The 14,314-nt window shown below is 47.6% G+C and overlaps 1 protein-coding gene across 1 annotated transcript; it reads left to right on the top strand.

Annotated features, from left to right (window-relative positions):
- The first annotated feature begins 920 nt into the window (after window positions 1–920).
- LOC127335418 (peroxidase 46) lies at window positions 921–4,468 on the top strand. Its single transcript, XM_051362076.2, has 4 exons — window positions 921–1,721; window positions 2,330–2,509; window positions 3,589–3,754; window positions 3,844–4,468. Exons 1-4 carry the CDS (start codon window positions 1,140–1,142, stop codon window positions 4,251–4,253), a joined length of 1,338 nt encoding a protein of 445 aa, XP_051218036.1. The 5' UTR covers window positions 921–1,139; the 3' UTR covers window positions 4,254–4,468.
- The last annotated feature ends 9,846 nt before the right edge of the window (window positions 4,469–14,314 follow it).

The following is a 14,314-nucleotide window of genomic DNA, read 5'->3' as shown; positions in this document are numbered from 1 at the left end:
CCGCATCTCTCCAACGTGACGTACATCACCTTGTGTGGGGGAAGACGGGATTACATCTTCGTCTCCGCGTGCCTCGGTTATCGAGTTTACTTTCCTTGTTATAGCCATCCCGCTTGATGTATTTATATCTTGCTATCACTTGTGTTACATTTATCTCCTGCCTATCTTGCTATGCTTTGTTATACAACTTATAGTAGATACCAAGTTAACCAAAACCCCAACAAGAACCTATTTGTGAATCCACTATAAAAGTGCAACACATCCTAAAAAACTCATTACAAGTCACTCATCTTAAATCATGAGGGTTAGGTTACACTTAGAGCGATTGCATATATTATGCATAATAGAATGTTGCCAGTTCTTTATACATTGTTCTTACCAGACGATGATGCTATTTTAGAATTTCAGACGGGCTAGCCCAACTGTCCCGCACCCCACTTTTAGCGAATGTGTGCATTGCCACGGTTCAGCCAAATAACCGGATGTACCAATGGGTCATAGCGGCAAACAATACAAATCAATAAATCTGACGTCAGCCTAGTGAGAACTAACTTAGTTCTCAACTTAGTTCTCAGTAGGCGGAGCTCTAGTCACTCCCATAAGATAAATGTGTGCTCCGGTGTCCCTTCTCCCCTTCCACCACCATCAAAGTTGTGAATATAAGTTAGGGATTTGCTAGTTCTCAGCTAGCTGAGAACTAATTTCGTGCTCAATCAAATCCTACATTATTTAATTTGTATCGTGATTAGTGTTAGTAATGAGTTGCAACTAAAATTTAATGACATCATCTGACTGAGAATGAAATTAATTTTTAATCGTTTGAGAAATAGTCAGGTCAGAGTTTGCAAAGGGGAAGTAAAACCCAAGATAAAACACCATGTACCTCACTTGTCGCCCTAGAAAGGTTCTCACGACCAGCAAGCATTGTAGCGCGCGATCTCTCTGGCGGGGGTTCCTGCCACCATCACCACCACCAACACCACCGCTGCCGCGGTAGAGGTAGTGTTGTTTTTTTGCGTGGCGATAAGCTCGTGTGTTTGCGTGCTCGTGAGCAAGTGCCGAGCTCACTACCGTACCTCAGGCTCACGGGCTTCTCTTGCTCGCTGCGTGATTCTCCTCGCGCGGCGGTCTCTTTACTGATGGATCGGAGGCGGCAATGGAGCGCCGTCTGCGCGGTGCTGCTCTTGTCGGCGCTCCTGGCGGTCGCCTCGTCCCAGTCACCGCCGAAAGCGCGGGCAGCAAAGCCGGCGGCGCCTCGTCCTCCCGCGCGGCCTGCTCGAAGGCCGTCTATTAAACCGCCGGCGCCGAAGCCGCCGGTGCATAAGCCGCCGTCTCCTGCGACAAGGCAGACACCTAGACCTTCGGCGCCGCCGGCCCCAATGCCGCCATCTCGACCCGCGGCCTCGCCGGCGTCAAAGCCGCCACCTGCAGCGCCAGCGCCGACTCAAAAGCCTTCTCCCGCACCCGCTCCGAAACCGTCTCCTCCTACTCCGTCTCCACCACCACCAGCACAAAAACCTGCTCCTCCGACCCCACCGCCGGCTTCGGCGCACAACTCTTCCCCGAAGTCGTCTTCGTTGGGCCTCTCGCCGAGCTTCTACGCGCTCTCCTGCCCGGGCGTGGAGCTGGCGGTGAGCAACGCTGTCAGGTCGGCATCCACCTTGGACCCTACCATCCCCGGCAAGCTCCTCAGGATGGTCTTCCACGACTGCTTCGTAGAGGTATGGAAAGATTCGCGCCTGACTATTGCTCCACTTGCAATCGGGAAATGTGTTACACTAGTATTCATTTGCAACCATACATTGGAGTTGCTGATATTGCAAACAGTTAGTCCAACATGTGTCTGTGCTAGAGATGCTTTGTGTTTATTTCATTTTCTACATGTGCTAGATCTAGGCTTCAGTCATATTAGTCTTCGAGAAAATTGTCCTGGTGTCATGTCATTGATACATTCGGCATTTACTCGTCATTTGATCCATGATTATGATGATTGCTCCCATATCATTATAGATTAACATTTCCCCCCTTTTTACGATAGCCTCTTTTCCTCCCAACTATAGTTTCCTGAAGAAACAGGACAGATGGTATCAACTGAATGATCTATTGATCTTGCTTATAATGCTACATTCGTTTGTCAACCAGACCTGAATTTTACGCGTTGTGTATGCCTAATAGTCAGTAAATTCTTGTACAATGTAGCCTTTGACTTCCTGCATGTGTTAAAAACATCTTGCAATTGCAGCTAACCATGCTTCTGAAAACTTGCATGCAAGCACAGAGCCAGAAATCATTTCAGGATTGTTATCTTTTTTTTTTAAATTTGTTTCAGGGATGTGACGCATCGGTGCTGATACAAGGTGACGGCTCAGAGATGACTGATCCTGCGAACCTCTCGCTCGGCGGGTTCAATGTGATCGATGAAGCCAAGAGGCTGCTCGAAGCCGTGTGCCCTGCAACCGTTTCTTGCAGTGACATTATAGTCCTTGCTGCAAGAGATGCTGTCACATTGGTAAGTACCAGTGCAACTAGTGACACCATTTGCTCTCATTCAGTTTGCTGCAATATCTGCTTTCTCTTGCTACAATTCTAACAAAATACAAATAATTTGGCACGATAACTGAATCTAGTAAGAGAATAGATAGTACTCGCCACGTTTACAATTATATCGTGTTAGCTATAGTGAAAGTTAAACTTTGTAAAGTTTGACTAAATATTTAATAAAAAATATCAACATCTACAATGTGAAGTATATACTATCAGAATCACCATAAACTATATGTTCATATTATATGCCTTTTGTATTATAGTTGTTAATATGTTTTCCTATATTCTTGGTTAAACTTGATAAATTGTCACTTTAACTAAACCCAGAATGCCAAGTAGAAATCGATGAAGTGCTACCGATCATGAGTACTTGGTGAGCATAGTATAGAACATCATAAACTCATCACTAAATGCTGCAAGGACTAAATCTTGGATGAACCCTGTAGTCATGGTCCTATATGTGACAATGACTAGTTAAAACATAGGATTAGCCATTACGTCTGTTTAATGACATACTCCCTCCGTCTCATAACATAATCCATTTTAGGAAACTATTTTAGTTCGCTGAAACGGCTTACAATATAGAACAGAGTGATACAATTGGGAGGGAGACCCTGCAGAGCTTACAACTAAACAAAATCCAAACTTATTTTCGGGACCTGGCCAATTCATGTGCATGGTTAGTATGGCAAGATTGATGGTCCTAAGTGTGATCATGGCGAGGTACAAAGTGGACCCAACTGGGATTCTGTAATTTTACAACCGATGTGCTCTGAAAGTTGTCTCTGCATTTGCTAATTTCAGGCCAGTAGAGTTACAATAGCTTCCACAATTCACCTATAAGAGCTACTGAGGTTTCAGTAATTGAAAATATGTAGTGTTTCTGCTTCTTTAGTGCTTTTGGATGACTAATCTAGGTTCTCGAGTCTTGACAAACCCAAATTTGTTGACAACTTTATTTGTCCCAGAGAAGCAACTTAGCTGACAAGCAAAAGCTTGCTGCTAATTCATGAACTGATGTTCGGTTGTGTGTTTCCAAACCAGACCGGAGGACCGTCGGTGCCCGTCTCCCTTGGGCGACGTGACAGCGTCGTCTCCCTGGCGTCCAACGTCAGAAGAGACATCATCGATACGGGCTTCTCCGTCGACGCCATGGCGGCCAGCTTCGCTTCCAAGGGGCTCAGCCTGGACGACCTTGTGACCCTATCAGGTACGAACTCGCTCGAGCACACCTAGATAAGTAGACTGGTCACTGTCGCTTCATCGATCTCACGGCTGGTGACGCCGCGCATGACGCAGGTGGGCACACCATCGGGTTGGCGCACTGCGGCACGTTCTGGGAGCGGTTCCACCCGGACGCGAACGGGAGCATGGTGCCCGTGGACGGCACGATGAACACCGACTACGCAACCACGCTGGCGCGGACGTGCGTGGCGTCGGGGAGCGCGACGGTGGACTGCGACGAGGGGTCGGCGGCGACGTTCGACAACCGGTACTTCAGCAACCTGCTAGACGGGCGGGGGCTGCTGCGCACGGACGCGTTGCTGGTGCAGAACCCCACAACGCGCGCGACGGTGGCGGCGTTCGCGCAGAGCCAGGAGAGCTTCTTTCGCAGCTGGGTTGGTTCGTTCGCCAGGCTCACCAGCCTTGGCGTCAAGACCGGCTCCGACGGCGAGATCCGGCGGCTCTGCTCCAGCATCAACGGCTGATCGATCGATCGATCGAGTAGTGCGTGGTCAGCCATGGCCAACGCATACATAGAGGGATCTCGGATGTATTAGCGAGCTGATAATGGGATTTTTATTCGTTTGTTCTTTGCTGTAGCTGATGATCAAGTGCTCTGCTGTTTAGGTTGCACAGCATGCGTTTTATCTGGAACTGAAATACCAAATCAAGCTCGCACAATGAGATGATAATACTGCGTTAAATATCTTTTTTTTAGGGGTACTCCGTTAAATATCTGAAGTCTGCATGAGTGTCGTGTCGGCCACCAAACAATTGATGGCTAGCAAACATGCTTATCCAATTCTTTTACTATTTATTTAAGAGAGAAAAGCTGCGATATATTAATCAGAAACCAAATCCAATAGAAGTTATCAATCAAAAAAAAACCCAACACAAGTTTGTTCACAATCCTGATGGGAGCTACTCAAAACCACTCATTAGAAACTTTATTTTTGCAGGTTTTTTATTTCCTCAACCAGAGCTCCATTAAGAGACCTCTCTTGATCAACCCTGCACAACTTAGCCGCCACTCCAGTACTGTCCGTCTCCAACATCAGTTTTTCAACCTGACAATCTTGTGCCAAATCCAACCCTCTATGATACGCTTTTTGTGTCAGAGTTGTAATTTCGGGGGTGACTGTCTTGGGACTAGCCTGGAGTGGAGTTCGTACTGCACTTGTTGTTTGCAGTGAGATGTAGTCGTCTTGTAATCAAATTCTGCCTTCTATAAAGATAAGGTACATCTTCAGCATATTCTCGAGAAAAACTCCGCACCTTCAACATCAACAATCCATAATTCCGTGATAGCCATAGCTTGTAAACCATCATGACCAGCCAGGTTACCTGATCAACATGTGCTTTTCCGATCCATTCATCGACCAAAACCATAGTTGTTGTCACAATTTCGTTGGGATCTTCCATAATTCTTGACTCCCGCGCATCGTTTGGTGGTAGCCATAGCTTGTAACCATCAGGACAAACCAGGTTACCTGATCAACATGCGCTTTCCCGGTCCAATCCAGAAGCCATTTCTTCAATTCTGCATGGCAGCGAATTTTTTTTTGGACGGGCGAGGCGTGTTTAATCCCTTTTTGTTCAACAAGGCAAGACCATGCCGAGGCCAAGTGGGGGCAAGTCCAGAAGTGGTGCACCAGGAATTCAGTTTTGCCGCACACTACAAACATGACTCCACCTTTTATCTTCCTTCCAGAAAGTTTGGTGCCAGCCACTAGACCATTCACCACTAGTATCCATGTATGAACCTTGAACTTGCATCAGTTTCTTTAAAGATATACCAATAAGAAACCAGCAGGAGGCGCGAGAGGTAGGTGAGAGCTTCAGGTAGGGTTTCTTCACCGCCGCCGCCCTGCCCCACCTTCCCCGAGCTCACCACCATGGACTCCATCGCCTCCCACCCCCGGGCTTCTCGCGCCGCTGGTCGCCGGAGGGAAGCCCTGCGTCGGCCTCGTCGGAGCCGTCGCGGCGCAACGACCATGTCTCGGGGCTCGGCCTCTCCTCCGCGTCGTCGGGAGAGAGTGTGGCACCGCGCCCGGAGCTGAGGGAGCAAGCCCCACCGGAGGAGCGGGCAAGAGTGCACGACCGCCTCATCCAGGAGCAGCCGAAGCCGTCCAAGGGAAAGATGTGGACGCGCCACCTCGAGGCGCGGAACGAGGCGGGCGCGGCTGGCTGGGGCGCGGCGTCGCCGGAGATGGCCGGACTGTGTTTTCACTGCTTCCTGTTGGGGCACCGCAAACGTGACTGTACCAACGCCGAGGTGTGTATGCGGTGTTGGCAGAAGGGGCACCCGGCCAAGGATTGCAAGAGGCCTAGGAGCCCGTCGTCGGCGTCGGAGGAGGAGCTGCGGCAGGCCGCGCTAGCCAAGCTGGCTCGACGGAAGTCGCCAGAGAGAGCGCGGCTGGGAAGACCGAGCGAGCGCGTCTTCAAGCCGCCTTCACCATAGCCGCCCCCACCACCTCCCCCGCCACCTTCCTCGTCCCCGCCGTTACCCCTGCCCCACCACCACCGCCCCTCACGTCGAGACTGCCTCCCATGGAGGCATGGCCACCTCTGGCTGTGGAGCAGGTTTGGGAGCCTGTGCGTATCGCTGAGTCTGAGCTGCCCGCGGTGCAGCCGCTGCTGTGTGCGGCGCGACGTACGGCCGGCATGTGTGACCTGGAGCAGAGGCTCCAGTTCTCCATGGTCGCCTCCGTCGGAGGGCCCCAGCTGTGTCTTGCGAGCAAGTGGCTGCGGCGCTGCGCTGGCGAGGCGTGCCGGAGGGCACGGTCTCGGTGCATGCGTTCGCCCCTGAGGACTTCCTCATCGTGTTCGAATCAGAGGAGCTCCACAACCATGTCGCTGGGATGCCGTCGGTCCTCGTTGCCGACGCGACGCTCTCTTTCAGGCAATGGAACTGGCAAGCGTAGGCCAGTCTGGTGCCGATGACAACCAATGTGCTGATCGTCATTGAAGGGATTCCCCCTCACGCCTGGGACACCGCGGTTGTCGTGGACCTCCTCGGGAAGAGCTGTGCCATTGACGAGATTGCGCCGGAGACGAAAGCGCGGCGTGACCTTTCCCTCTTCAAGCTCTCTGCTTGGACTTCGGATTTGGAAGCGATACCGGTGGCCAGGAGGCTGGCGATCCCGGAGCCAATGTCGGGAGGGGCGCGCACCCAACTCCATCCAGTACGGCGGCGGTGACGAGCGTCACCGGAGAGATCAAAACCCTCTAGTACATCGTCCTTGTTCATGTCGTGAGGGTGGAGGAGGTGATCGAGGAGTTCCAGATCCGGGCACATGGGTCGCTGGGTGGTGGGCCGGCGGGGTCCAGGGACCTTGGAGACGGAGGGCCTGATGGCGGCGGCGGGGGCAGAGGCGCTGGTCCTCAGAGGGCCTGGCTCAACCTGGCTTGGTCGCGCGGGGTTCTTGGTCGTCGTCGAGGCCCAGGAGGTGGTGGCGGTGCAGCCCGGATGTGTGATGATCCGGATTGTCGCCACGGACTGGCTGTGCATGCAGCGGCGCCGGAGCCGGATAAGAGGGGGGCCCTGCCAGGTGTAAAAAGTCCGGCGCCCTTGATCATTCAAACGCGCGGCATCGAGACAAAGCAGCGGTAGACCTTGGTAGATAAAGCCGCAGAGCCAGCAGCAGAGGCGACCACCTTTGGTCAGAGAGAAGGGAAAGAAAAGTGGGTTGGACCAGTCGTGGTTGAGGTGTTGGAGCCGTTGGGAGCGAAGCACGTGGCAGTTCGAGAGCCTCTCGTTTTGGAGGCGGGACACGCTGCCGACCAGGTGCAGTGGGAAGATGCGCCGGATACGCTGTCGATCGCTGATCCCGAGCCATTCATCCCTGAGACCGCAGAGTTGGGGGTCAGACAGAGGTGCAGAGCCAATCAGAGGCATCCCCTTCTGGCTCGTCAGTGGGGCCCTCTGAGCGCCCCTTTTCCATCGATTTGGACTGCACCTGCGCGGGAAAAGAGGAGTGCGGGACGCACATCGGTTTGGACGAAGTTTGCGCGGGAGAGGAGGAGTTCGTGTCACATGCTGAAGGGTACGTGCGTATCAGCGTGTCGGAGCAGGGTTCGACGTGAGGTGTTCCGTTGGAGTCGCCTGGGTCGAACAGCCCCTTAGCAGACAGTGGGACCCAGAGGTCTTTTACGGGCCCAAATAGTCAGATGCAGATGGTGCCTAGAGGGCTGGCCCAGCAGCTTGAACATGAGCAGGTTTCGGTGGAGGGCCAGCATGAGGAGGATCGGGAGAGGCTGGCTGCTGAGAGGGAGAATGAGAAACTAGAACTTGCTCGCGTCAAGAACTTCTGCTCCTCCCTTCTCAAAACCCTAGCTCCTCCTCTTCTACATGAGTATGAGAAGGCTACGGGGCTCAGGGCGGACGCGGAACCATTCACTCCAAAACGGGTGACGCGAAGATCGGCGGTAGCGCTGGCCGACTGATACGTCCAAAACGTATCTACTTTCGTGAACACTTTTGCTATTGTTTTGCCTCTAATTTGTGTATTTTGGATACAACTAACACGGACTAACGCTGTTTTCAGCAGAACTGCTCTGGTGTCTCGTTTTTGTGCAGAAATCCAACTTTCGGGAAAATCCTCGGAATTTATGCAGAAGGCCCTATTTTCCCAGGAAACTAACGGAGCCAGAAGGACAATTGAGGTGGAGGCCCGAGGGCCCCACACCATAGGGCGGCGCGGCCCAGGGGGGGCCCGCGCGGCCCTGTGGTGTGGCCCCCTCGGCCGGCCTCCGACGCCCTCCTTCGGACTACTTATCGGCCTCGACCTAAAAACGCACGGAGAGAAGTCGAAGTCGCCAGAAACCCTCCAGAACGCTGCCACATCGTGAAACTCCGTCGCGGGAGCCAGAAGTCTCCGTTCTGGCACTCCGCCGGGACGGGGAATTGGAGGAGATCATCGCCGCCATCACCGCCAACGCCTCTACATCAACCAGCCATGTTTCCCCCATCCATGTGTGAGTAATTCCCCCGCTGTAGGCCGAAGGGGATGGTAGGGATTGGATGAGATTGGTCATGTAATAGCATAAGATTGTTAGGGCATAGTGCCTAGTGTCCGTAATTGGTACTTTGATGATATTGTTGCAACTTGTTATGCTTAATGCTTGTCACTAGGGCCCGAGTGCCATGATCTCAGATCTGAACATGTTATTGTTTCATCAAGATATTCATTGTTTATGGTCTTACCTATAAGTTGTATACACATGTCGTTGTCCGGAACCGATGGCCCCGAAGTGACAGAAATCGGGACAACCGGAGGGAATGGTAGCGATGTGAGGATCACATGTGTTCACGGAGTGTTAATGCTTTGCTCCGGTACTCTATTAAAAGGAGTACCTTAATATCCAGTAGTTTCCCTTGAGGCCCGGCTGCCACCGGCTGGTAGGACAAAAGATGTTGTGCAAGTTTCTCATTGCGAGCATGCACGACTATATATGGAACACATGCCTATTGATTGCTTTGTACTTGGACACCGTTTTATTATTATCTGCAAATGCCCTGCTATGATTGTTACATGAGTTTCTCTCATCCATGCAACGCCCGTCATCCGTCCCCGTGCCTACAGTATTTTAATCCTGCTGTTTACTAAAATCACTACTCTTTGTCTCTGTTACTCTGCTGTTATTTCACTACTCTTGCTATAAAGCTGTTACTCTTGATAAACTCTTGCGAGCAAGTCTGTTTCCAGTGCAGCTGAATTGACAACTCATTGTTAAGGCTTCCAAGTGTTCTTTGTCTCCCCTTGTGTCGAATCAATAAATTGGGTTTTACTTCCCTCGAAGACTGTTGCGATCCCCTATACTTGTGGGTCATCAAGACTATTTTCTGGCACCGTTGCCGGGGAACATAGCTTTATTTGGAAGTTCACTTGGATTAATATTGTTCGCTGCAAATTCTCCATCATGGGTAAACCTCGCGATACTAAGATCGCCATATTACCATCCACTACAAGAAAAGGTACAATTCTGAATACCTTTGCTGCTCTTGATTCACCATCTGTGATTGATAAACTTGTTTCACCGCCACATGCTTCGCATGCGGGTACGTCTGCTGAATCTGAAAACTCTCATAATATTGATAATGTTTCTGCTGTGCTTGATGATAGTGGTTCATTGGGATCTTTTCTAGATGCTACAATTGCTAGGTCTAGACAAATTGAAAATACTGAAACTCCTAATGCTACTACACCTGTTAGTTCACCTGAACTTGATTATTTTAGTGATGATCCTGAGGAAGATTATGTGGAGCTTAATGATGATTTTATTGAAAAATGCAATGCTACTACTGATGCAAGAAAAATTAAAAAGTTGCTTGCAGAACATGCTGTTAGATATAAACTGTCTCCTGATCCTAAGTTTGCCACATCTCCTATAAACATTAGGGATAAAGATTATGATTTTTCTCTTGATCTATCTCATATAGCTATTGTTGAGAAAACACCCTTTTGTGGTACTGAAAAAGAAAGTGCTGTTGAACACATGACTGAGCTATCTACTCTAAGTAGCTTGTTTTCTGATGATGTCAAGATGCGTACTTACTTTGTTGCTAAAATCTTTCCATTCTCATTAAAGGATGACGCTAAAACTTGGTATAATAATTTGCCACCAAATTCTATTAAAAGTCCGAAAGAATTGCTTGATGTTTTCTTCCGCAAATACTTTCCTGCTAGTGCTCAACATATTGCCTTGAAGAGAATTTATAATTTTGACCAGGGAGATGAAGAGAAATTGCCTGAGGCTTGGGCGAGATTCTGCTCTCTTATTAGAGCTCGGCCTGAGCATGATCTGGAAAAGCATGATTTGCTTGATATATTTTATAGTGGACTAACCATTGAGTCTAGGGCATACTTGGATAGTTGTGCTGGTTGTGTTTTCAGGAAAAGAACTCCAGGGCATTTATGAAGAATTATTGGCTAAAATAAGCCGGAATCATGATGATTGGGTTACGCCTGAACCAACTCCAACTCCAATATTGAAGAAGAGGGGTTTAATTAAATTGAATGATGAAGATATGAGGGAAGCCAAGAAGTCTCTCAAGGAGAAAGGTATTAAATCTGAAGATGTGAAGAATCTACCTCCTATAGAAGATATATGTGAGATAATTCCCCCTTCATCCATGATTGAGGTAAACTCCCTTCAACGCTTTACTAGGGAAGATATTCCGTATTCGAAACCTCCTGCACAATGCTTAGATGAGTTTGATAATTATATTGTTAAGCAAGAAAATTTTAATATGAGAGTAGAGGATCATTTAATGGAAAATTCTCGAGCTATTAGTGAATTGCATGATATTGTGGAGAGAACCTCCAATGATGTTAAGATGCTTGTTAAACATTTTCATATGATTCAAACTCAAATTGATCAACTCACTAAAGTGCAAAATGACTTGTTAGGGAATAATTCTAAAGAGAAACATGCTTATGAAGTAACAACTAGAGGTGGTGTCTCTACCCAGGATCCTCTATATCCTGAAGGGCATCCCAAAAGAATTGAACAAGATTCTCAACGCATTGAACCTAGTGCTCATTCTAGGAAGAAAAAGAAGAAGAAACATAAAAATGTTGTAGAATCCTCTGAACCTGTTAATGATCCTAATAGTATTTCTATTTCTGATGCTGAAACTGAAAGTGGTAATGAACATGATAATGATAAAGATAATGATAAGAATGATACTCCTGATAAAGAAGAGGTTGAAGAAGAACACGATAAGCATGCTAAAAATAAAAAGTATACTAAAGAAGACTTTATTGCTGAGAAACATGGTAATGAAAGAGAACCTTGGGTGCAAAAGCAAATGCCTTTTCCTGCTAAGAAACTAAAATCAAAGGAAGAAGAACACTATAATAAATTTTGCGATTGGATGAAACCTTTATTCTTGCAAATCCCTTTGACTGATGCTATTAAATTGCCTCCTTATTCAAAGTATATGAAAGATATTGTTACTAACAAAAGGAAAATCCCCAATGAGGAAATTTCCACTATGCTTGCTAATTACTCTTTCAATGGCAAAATTCCAAAGAAGTTGGGCGACCCAGGTATACCTACTATTCCTTGTTCTATTAAGAATAATTATGTTAAAACTGCTCTATGTGACTTGGGAGCCGGAGTTAGTGTTATGCCTTTTTCTCTTTATAAGAGACTTTACTTAGATAAGTTGATACCTACTGATATATCTTTGCAAATGGCTGATAAATCTACTGCTATTCCTGTTGGTATATGTGAGAATGTTCCTGTTCAAGTTACTACTAACTGCTTGATATTAACTGACTTTGTTGTGTTGGAAATGCCGGAAGATGATAATATGTCTATTATTCTTGGGAGACCTTTTCTTAACACCGCAGGGGCTGTTATTGATTGCAATAAAGGGAAGGTTACTTTCAATGTTGATGATAGGGAACATACCGTTTATTTCCCCAAGAGGATTGAGAAAGCGTGTGGAGTTAATACTATTTCTAATGTGAGAACTATCAAAGTGGGAACTATTGATTGTCCTATATATGAGCCTAAAGAAGAATATCAAACTCTCGTGATTGGATCCATATCAATACAATTCAAGGTAACATGATTGATTTGAGGTTTATTTCTTCTTATGCTATGTAAAATTTATTTGGTGACAAGACTTGATCAACCTTGTTAACGAATACCTTTTATATGCATAGAGAGGGTAAACAACATATCTTTCTTCCTCCACTTGCTCTAGTTGCTGTAGCACTTTTAATTTGCAAAGTTCCTTAGTTATTTGAAGATTTCAAAATTTTTCCTGGCCAGTAATAAAAAACTAAATACCCAGAAATGTGCGTTTTTCAAAGTTTTCAAAAATTCACAAAAATTATACCGTTGGTCCTATTTTTCGACGAGGCACCTGGGAGCACCAGAGGATGACCTGTGGGGCACCAGAGGGCGCCAAACCACAGGCCGGCGCGGCCAAGGAGGTGGCCGCGCCACCATGTGGTGTGGGCCCCCCTTTGCCCCACTTTGTCATCTCTTTCTCCCAGCACCTTCTCTCTCCCGAAAAAACTCGTACCAAGTTCCTCTCACTCGCGTTTTTGCTCCAGAGCTCCAGATTTCTCGATCTCTTTGCTCAGCCCAGATTTCTGTCTGAAATTTGGCACAGTTGCTCTTCGGTATGTGACTCCTCCACCCATCCAAGTAGAATTTTGTTTGGTTGAGTATATCTTGAATATTTTGCTGCTGTAGGTAACATGTTTAGTGAGCTTGCATGCTTGTTCTAAGTGGTAGAAACTAGTTTTGATGCATGATTAGTACTCTAGCAAGTTCCTATGGTAGTTTCCCTCAATTATATGTCACCAAATCAAATTTTTATATCATTTGTTGAAAATTTCAGAGAAGCTATGAAGAAGTTCAGCTTTGGAGAGTTGTTCAAGAAAGGGACAACCAGCACCGGGAGGCCTTCTAGGGCCGCCACCCGGATTAGGCGATCATACAATGAAGACATCATCGCGCCTAGCTTCGCGCCCGAAGAGGACAACGGGCCTCCTAATGCTTCTACTTTTCCATGCTATGATTTTCTAAGGAATGCAGGGATACTGGAGGATTTCTTAACCCTTGTCAACAGGGCAGGGTTAACCACCTATATGGGAGATGAAAGGGAGCAATACTACTTGCTCACCAAAATCTTCGTCGAGAGTTTCCAGTTCAACAACAAACAATATGAGCCAACGGTTGCATTCAGGATCTATGGTAATCCTGTTACTATGCCATTGAAGGATTTTTGTCGTGCCTTGGATATTGCCCCTGTAGGTACAGCAAGTAGGATTGATGACAACCCCCGGGACTTGTTGGAGCTCTACCGAGGGATCACCGATGATGATTGTCGCACCATTCAGCGGGGCAAGATAAGGAACATTCAACTCCCCGCCATTAAGTATTTTGCATACTACATTGCTACTAGCATTCTTGGTAGGGAGAACACTAGCAACATTTCTAGTTACCATCTTGCTTTCTTGAATATTGCACTTACTGGTCAGACATCTTATCACCTTGATGCTCTTATTGCTCGCCGCCTGACTACCAGGGGGCCTATTTTTGGAGGAACTATCGCACTGCGTGTTTTAACATATCTTAATCTTCCTATTGATCCTAATGATGTGCCATTGGCCCCTAGGAAACTTGATATTGTTGCTATGAAGAGTCATCATTTTGTTACCACTGACTCTACTTTAGATAATATGGTGTATAGAATGTTGTTTTCTGACGGGGATGAGAAAGAAATTCCTCTTCCCCAACTAGGTTTGTTAAGTATTGACAGGCAATCATGGTCGTGCACTAAGGAGGAAGTGGATGAGCATTTGAAGATAAAAGACTTCCACCAGCAACATGACTCCGAGGACGCTGGGGCCTCCTACGACCACACCGTCACATATCCGGGTGCTTCTTCTAGCACATACCCGAATACGACCCATCTTCGTCATATTACGGAGACACTACCTCATGGGATCGATGGGATTGAACTCCACTTAGGCCAAAAGCCTAAGCTTGGGGGGAGGTATACCGGCATCACTCATTC

The sequence above is a fragment of the Lolium perenne genome, chromosome 2 (genome assembly GCF_019359855.2).
Source record: "Lolium perenne isolate Kyuss_39 chromosome 2, Kyuss_2.0, whole genome shotgun sequence".
NCBI classification, from domain to species: Eukaryota; Viridiplantae; Streptophyta; class Magnoliopsida; order Poales; family Poaceae; genus Lolium; species Lolium perenne.
The sequence above is the reverse complement of the archived record's forward strand: the minus strand, read 5'-3'. Positions and strand labels throughout refer to the sequence as shown.